Source organism: Podarcis raffonei, chromosome 7, assembly GCF_027172205.1.
Source record: "Podarcis raffonei isolate rPodRaf1 chromosome 7, rPodRaf1.pri, whole genome shotgun sequence".
NCBI classification, from domain to species: domain Eukaryota; kingdom Metazoa; phylum Chordata; class Lepidosauria; order Squamata; family Lacertidae; genus Podarcis; species Podarcis raffonei.
In genome coordinates this window covers 59,742,231-59,749,580 of record NC_070608.1, presented here as the reverse complement: position 1 = coordinate 59,749,580, position 7,350 = coordinate 59,742,231, and the positions used below count along the sequence as shown (strand labels likewise).

Here is a 7,350-nt window from a genome sequence, read left to right as displayed (position 1 = left end):
AAATATATTTTTAAATGTCATGTAAGAGAAGTAAAAGATATTTTTTGTGTTGTATGGAAATGTGTTTGTTTGCATGTGATTGTGTGTTCCATGGTCTCTTCGCACTCAGGACTTTAGAATTGTGGGTCCCAATTCATATTCTAACATTCTGGATGTTCCAGAATCAAAATGTACAATAAAATGGACATATACAATCACAGTTTAAAATAAAATTATTCTCGCTGCGTTTGTTTCACAAACAGCCTGTGAACAAGGGCTGTGTATCTTTGAACTCACTGCCTGCAGAGTGGCTCATTGGACATCAGAATCAGTGAAAGTAGATCCAGTACATTTATTCATGCAGTACACTAATCCTATAGAACTGTATGATTTCATGACTACAAAATCATTGCACGGTGGTTCAGAAATATAGGACAGTGCTTTTTTCATAAGAGATAACATTTTAGCTCATTATTCAGCGGTTTAATGGTTTTAATTTGGAATAGTTTAAGAAGGCTTCATAGAAGGTTGGTGCAAGGCATTATGGAATTTAAAGGCTGCAGTCCACTCCAAGCGAGGTATGTGCATGTTAATTTTAATGTGCTGTCTCAAAGTACAGAAATCCGGGCATTTCCAGCATCATATTTAAAACATGGTACATTGAACTAATACGTGATCTGGGGCACTAATGAGGCAAATTAAGTTACAGGTATGAATTTTACATTAAATGGATTAATATTATATGGCATGGAGGAATTTTAAATACCCTATCGCCATGAATTTTTAATAGTTATGTGCTCTAATTTAATGTTGCAAGGCAATTGCTTTTCTTAAGAGAAGCCCCCCTCCAGCCCCCCTCCTCCACACACTTCTCCGCATTCAAGTTTGGATCTGATTATTATCTGCTAAATACCCTGGGTGTCAAGAAATATGACGGGTGGGGGGGGGTGGGTGAAAGAATCCTAGAGATATGAAAATGCCCTAAATGGAAGTGGAAGCTGCTGTCTTCTTCAGGGACTAGCTGGTGAAGTGATAATTAAGCAGCCTGAAGAATAAATGTTGCGCGGAGACGGGGGGGAGAGATAACAATCGGCCATTGCTTCTTCTCGGCCTCGGGGCCAGATCACGAGCAGAGCAGCGCCTGTCACTATGCAAGGCTATGGCGAGGGCTCCGCGAGCCGCTGGGGAAAGCGAGATCCCGGCAGGCGAGGAGCGAGAGCGAATTCCATTCGCATTCCCGCAGTTCTTCGGAAGGAACTTCTTTCCCCCTCCCTCCCTCCTTCTCTCTCTCTCTCTCTCTCTCAATCTCTCCTCCCTCGGGTTCAACAGCCTCCCTTTTCGCCGAGACCCTACACAGCGTTTGACAGAATGGAGCCGCTCGCCATTGGCTGGCGCGGCGTTCCGTAGAGAAAACTGCCGCTGCCGATTGGCTAAAGCGCGGCGCTCAATACTCGTGCCTCACTTCTTTCTCTTTTTTACATACACATCGCCCCTCCCTTACTCTTGTGTGTCTCTCCCACCCCCTCGCTCTTTTCTCTCTCTCGCTCTTTTCTCTCCTTTTCCTTGGGCCCGGGCAGCGCGCGCCCCGCCCAGCCTCTACCCGGCGCTAGATATATATACGGCGGCGTTGCAAACTGGGCTGAGCAGAGCCGGGTTGGGACTGGAGTGGCGGCAGAAGGGAAGGAGGGGAAGTAAGCAGCCCGCTAGGTATACAGTATAGATAGATAGATAGATAGATAGATTGCTTGGGTAGGTGGCGGCTGGAATTTATCCATTTTTATTTTTCATTTTTACACGGTTCTTAATTTTCTCCCGCTGCTTCCTGTTTTTTCTCCCTCCCCCTCGTCGCTCACCCCGTTTGCAAAATCCGGACTCTCCGTTGTTTTGATTTGCCCACCGCTGGCTGCATCGCCTCTTGTCTTGCTTGCACTGCGGGTGGGAGCTGCTTGGCCGGGGCGCCCGAGGGCTCTGCCCGCCCGCCTGCGTTTCTTTTGCACCATGAAAGCGGTGAGTCCCGTGCGACACCCCAGCAGGAAGGCGCTGGCGGGCTGCTGTTGCGGAGGAGGAGGAGGTGGAGGTGGAGGTGGAGGCGGCGGCGACCTGGCGCTGCGTTGCCTGGCCGAGCACGGCTGCTACAAGGGGAGCCCCTCTCCGGGCGAGGAGCCGGCGGCGCTGTGCCTCCAGTGCGATATGAATGACTGTTACAGTCGCCTCCGGAAGCTGGTGCCCACCATCCCGCCCAACAAGCGGGTCAGCAAAGTGGAGATCTTGCAGCATGTCATCGACTACATCCTCGACCTGCAGCTGGCCCTCGAGACGCACCCGGCGCTGCTCCGGCAACAGCAGCAGCAGCCGCCGCTGCCGCCTCCCCCGCTGCACCCGGCCAGTTACCCGGCAGGGCCTCCCAGGACCCCGCTCACGGCGCTCAACAGCGACCCGGTAAGAGCCGCGGCGGCGGCGGGCAGAGAAGCCGGGCGCTGCTCGCAGCTCCGACGGGCCGGGGAGGGAGAGGCGCGCCGGGTTGGGCAGCGGCGGGAGCGCACACGCGCCGCTCAACTCCGCCGGGGCGCTCGAAGGCGGGACGCCGTGCGCCCCCAGAGCGGGAGGAATGGATGGATAAACGGGTGGCCGTGGCCCTCCTGCTTATTATGGAGCGAGAACCTGCCCCTCTCTCCCCCCTCCCGTAGCGAAAAGACCCAGAGCAGATCATTGGGGGGCAAAGTAGAGGCCCGAGGTCGCGATCCACCGACCCTCGAAAGCTCGGGAGTGCTTTCATGTGAAGGGTCCGTTTCGGGCCCCGTTAAGCGATTGGGTGCAAGATCGGGTCCCGACACTGCGATCCACAAGACAATGAAGTCGGGGCGTGGGGATCTTTAGAGCGACCCCCATACTCAAAGCTTCCCCCTTCCCTCCTTTGGTGATGTCTGATTTAGGTAGAGTATGCGCCTGCCGGACAGGGACAATTGTTCTTCCTGTATTTTGTACAGCATCTAGCATACGGTGGCAGCCTGCAGTCTGCAGAATACTAGCATCGGATCGGGTGCCGACCTCTGCAGGAGCGAAGCTCGTTAAATCCCGACAATATGGGTTAATTGGCTTGTGGGTTGCAAATTGCACATGAAATTGGGTTGCATGTGTTTCTGTGCAAGTGCCAATATAGACACATAACTGCACACTTAACAGAGTGCAAGATGCAATTTGCATATGTATACCTATGTGTACACATACAGACTGTATTGTCATTCGGTAGCTATACATATGCACTACATAGCCTTTCTGTTTCAGCTGGTGTGCAGCATGTTTCCAGGCGCATAATTCACTTAACGTGCCACTTGTATATGCCTCATCTGCAGCCTACTTCCATTTCTTGGAATGGGCTTTATTTCCCCATCTCACATGGGAGGTCTTCTTATGGAGCCAGTGTGGATACAGATGCATATCGGCACACATCTGCCTCACAGTGCTGAGCTGGGTCCCACAGAACGGGCTGGACACAGCTTTGGAAGAGAACTGAGATACCTACTGCATCCACTAGTTGTGGTGTTTATGACTAGAGGTGGCTTGGGGTCAGTGCATTTAGGACTGGACGATTAAAAATACAAAATACAAGCACTCCAGATGGGTAGGAATATTAATTGTTTCAATTAATATTATGTGAGACTAGACTACCATCATCTTTCCCTATGATCTACCATCCCCTGCAGTGAAGATCTACTCAAAGAAAGAACCGTGCTCCAGTTGTTCAGTTAACAAACTCACACCTCTTGTCGAATCTCTGGGTTTTGCGATGGATGATGCCCTTCCTTGGTTGCACGGGGGAAGCACATGACCCTCAGCTGCAACTGGGGTCCCTGTGGGTCTGCAAAGCAAGAGGCTGTCACGTTTGGCAGCAAGCAACCTGTCACTAGTTGCTAGCTCAGGAGGGGATCCATAGAGAGCTTGCAGTTTCCTCTGCCCCTTTGTGAGGTTGTCCTGCTTCCCTTTATGGTGGGGCTTCTCCGTCTTCTAGAGAGCCACGCGAGGAAGGTTGCCAATTGCTAAGCTTGTTGTTTGTGCTAACTCTAACGCCGCACTCCTGTTCTCTCATTACTGTGCAGGCTGGGGCTGTTAATAAGCCAGGGGACAGTATTCTGTGCCGCTGAACTGCACTTGCAAGGTGAGTATCCTCTTTTAAGATTTGGTGTGTCAGCAGAGCTGGGGTCAGGGTCCTTTGCCGTGCGTGCTGGTTTCCATCTAAGGCTGCAATTCTAGGTACACTTACCTGGAACCAAGTCTCTTGAAATTCCCTAGGCCTTCAAAGTAAATATAGTTAGGATCAGGTTGTAATTCTTGCTCAACAATTAGGCACTCCAGTCTCAGGCACACTTCTGGAAACTGAGTACAATTGGAATCGTAGGACATGGGTACCTGTTAGATGTATTTACACTTCATATGCTAGGCTGCAATTTACCAGCTAATTCAGGCAAATTTAAGATTTAAACCAATGTAATCTAGTCAATTCAATTGTTCAGTTGTGCTGGCATAATGATTTTGTGACTCAGGTTCAAACGTACACTTATTTTCTGTTTAATTCTACACGTTTACCTTACAGGGGCAGGTCAATGTGTACACTTATTTATTTACTATATATATAGGATTGTGGCAGCTTAAGTAAAATCAACCTTTTCAATAAATTCCAGATAGTGTACATTAGATAAAACAGCGGGGGGAAACAATACACTTTCTCATATTCCTTTAAGGAAGAGGAGTGTTGCATTTTTGTCTGTATCTTCAGGCTTTTAACTGGTTCACAGATCAGGCCGTCTCGTTGGCATGTTCCTTAGGAGTTCTGTCCCTTCCCATAAAAGCAATGAATAATACATTTATGGAAATGTTGGTTGTCTTAAAGGAATTCTTTGACAGTCAGGCTGTGATCTGCACACCCACTTGCTGGGAAGCAAGTCCCATTTAACTCCATGCGACTTGCTGCCAAGTAAACATGCCTGGGACGGGGCGCAGTGTTTTCTTGCCCCTCTGCCCGATCTGCAGCAACAAGAGATGGGAGGAAGGACGAAGAGGAGGAGGGAAACTCCTTCTTTCTTTTTCTCTTCCACTCTCCTCCGGAGAGCTTCTAGCTTGGACCTGCAGCTGTGTGTTCCTCTGCTTGGCCTAGCCTGGGAGCTGCGGTTGTTGTTTGACCTGGTTTGTTTTGGGTTGTTGATCAAGCATGTCTTCTGTTTTGTTGGTGGCGCCAGTCAGTCTGGAGCAGAATGGTTCACACCCCCACTCTATTCATTCCTCTTCCACAGGTGTGCAGCAGGCAGATCCTGAGCCAGAGACGCAGAAAGAAAGACACATTAGAGAGGGAGGGGAAAAAAGAAAGAAAGAAATGTCAGCCACTGGGCAGAAGGAAAAATAATAATAAATCAACTACTCCAGAATTCTTTCCATACTTCCTTTAGAAAAAAAGAGAAAGAGAGAAAAAAAATTTCACAACTTTGCACGTTCATAGCATTTTACACACATGTCTCTTAACTCTTTTGTTTTAGATCAGATGTGAATTGTACACTTGTCTGGGAGGGAGGGGGTTTAAATCTTCAGCATACGTAAGTGTGGCCCTTCTGTTGATAGAAGATCAGGGGCAAATCAGAGTTTAGAAGTATAACTTTAATGTGCTGAGCAGCTGAAAACTGAAGCTTTACTAATCTACCAGAGGCGTTGTAGATAACTTTTGTTTTGACATCTATTGTTTAAAATAGATGATTTTATTGTTTCCTCAGGGACTTTCTTCTCCCTGCAGGAGTGTTACATATTGTATAGATTAAAAAAAAAAATGAGTGACATTTCATACTATGTATATAGAGAGAGGTTCTATAAGTGTGAGAAAAGTATATGCTTTAATAGACCTACTGTAATTATAAAATATTTTTAATTAAATATTTTTTTGTAAATATTATAAAGCTGTGTATGTTTTTTTTAAAATCTGTGGGAAGATTTCTTTAGGAAAACTGTTTCTGGCTTAAGTGCAGAACTGCTGATGATGAAAATATGTTGGATGTCGGGGGGGTGGTCTCTTCCTTTCCTCTCCCCCCCACCCCCTTTAGATTCAGAAACCACAGCTGTAGGTAGAGTTGGTCCTGCATGAATGCATGAGATGTCTAACCACAAATAAACTTGTTGAGTCCATACAGATGTGTTTTTCTTTAATTTGAATTTAAAAAGATGTTTGTATCATACGGTTTTGAAGCTACATTTTTTGTCTGTTAGGCACAGGGGGGGTGGTTTATATTACAGTGTATGCGGAACAGCGTTGAGATGTAAGGGTTTTGTTTGTTACGAACTGAGATGACTACTTTTTTCAATATGGGTACAGTGCTGAGGAATAATAATGAGCATTTATAAAATTCTTTTGTTGCCTAAACAGAAATAGGAATCACAAAACACGGAACACTTTTTTAACACCAAGAGGGATGCTACCCCAGAATTTCAGCCCTGTGGCATATTGCTTTGGAAAAACAGTGAAAAACGTTTTCTGCTTATAACCAAAGGGCAAACTATCAACAAATGTACAGTTGCTGTTTCTTTCGTCCAAAGACTATTGATACTGAAACTTGGGGGGGGGGGTAGGGGTGGGACAAGAGGGAACATTTCAGTCTGATTACTGGTGTAAATCAATTTCAAAGAACTTAGACCAAAAAATAAAAATCAGATGACTGTATCAAGATTATTTTTCTAATATACAGCAGCATTCATTTCATTACAGCTCTGTTACATCTGAAAATCCTGTTTAGTCTCTTGTTATGTGTAACTTCTACATGTAAACATTAAACTAGATTGACGTGCCCTTGTGCTGTGCTTGGTTTCTTTCTTCAGTACTTGCAGAACTCCCTATTATCCGATCCATTTTCCTTAAAACGTGGTGCTTAATGGTTAATCTTATAGCAACAAAATAGTCCATGTTCCACCTTCTGTCCAGCCTCTGAGAAAGGTACACATTTTGTGGGATCATCAGTATTCCACACACCAGTGAGATAGGATTTTCACAGAGTGGGTGAATTAAGTAGGATTGAATTGGGTGCTTTGTAAATAGTTAGCCAACTGTGTGTAGCATGGTCTGCTTGATTTATTTATTTTTAAAAAGTGGGCGGATTTGTTTTAGATTTTTTAAAGTGTCAAAGTATTTTGGCCTGAGGAGCTTTTTTATTCTGTAAAATACTTATGTGCATACTAAAATAATTTATCTACTGACAAATGTGGTAAAAGGTCACTGTTTTCTTAATCAAAATGCCTAGTATTTGCAATGAACGTAGCCAAAACACTAGCTTACAGTTGCAGATATGCTGCACCTAACACTATATATTTTTCTTACTGTAAATACTGTAAATCCATTAA

At 45.9% G+C, this 7,350-nt stretch overlaps 1 protein-coding gene across 4 annotated transcripts; it reads left to right on the top strand.

The window, feature by feature from the left end:
* Positions 1 to 922: 922 nt before the first annotated feature.
* Positions 923 to 6,801, top strand: ID4 (inhibitor of DNA binding 4). Of its 4 annotated transcripts, none has more exons than XM_053396777.1 (3): positions 923 to 1,686; positions 4,077 to 4,135; positions 6,383 to 6,801. In XM_053396777.1, exons 1-3 carry the CDS (start codon positions 1,139 to 1,141, stop codon positions 6,415 to 6,417), a joined length of 642 nt encoding a protein of 213 aa, XP_053252752.1. In that variant the 5' UTR covers positions 923 to 1,138; the 3' UTR covers positions 6,418 to 6,801. The 4 variants fall into 4 exon arrangements, with proteins under 4 accessions (XP_053252752.1, XP_053252751.1, XP_053252754.1 ...); XM_053396776.1 differs by having other exon boundaries at positions 1,090 to 1,686; positions 5,268 to 6,801; XM_053396779.1 differs by having other exon boundaries at positions 1,472 to 2,418.
* Positions 6,802 to 7,350: the final 549 nt, after the last annotated feature.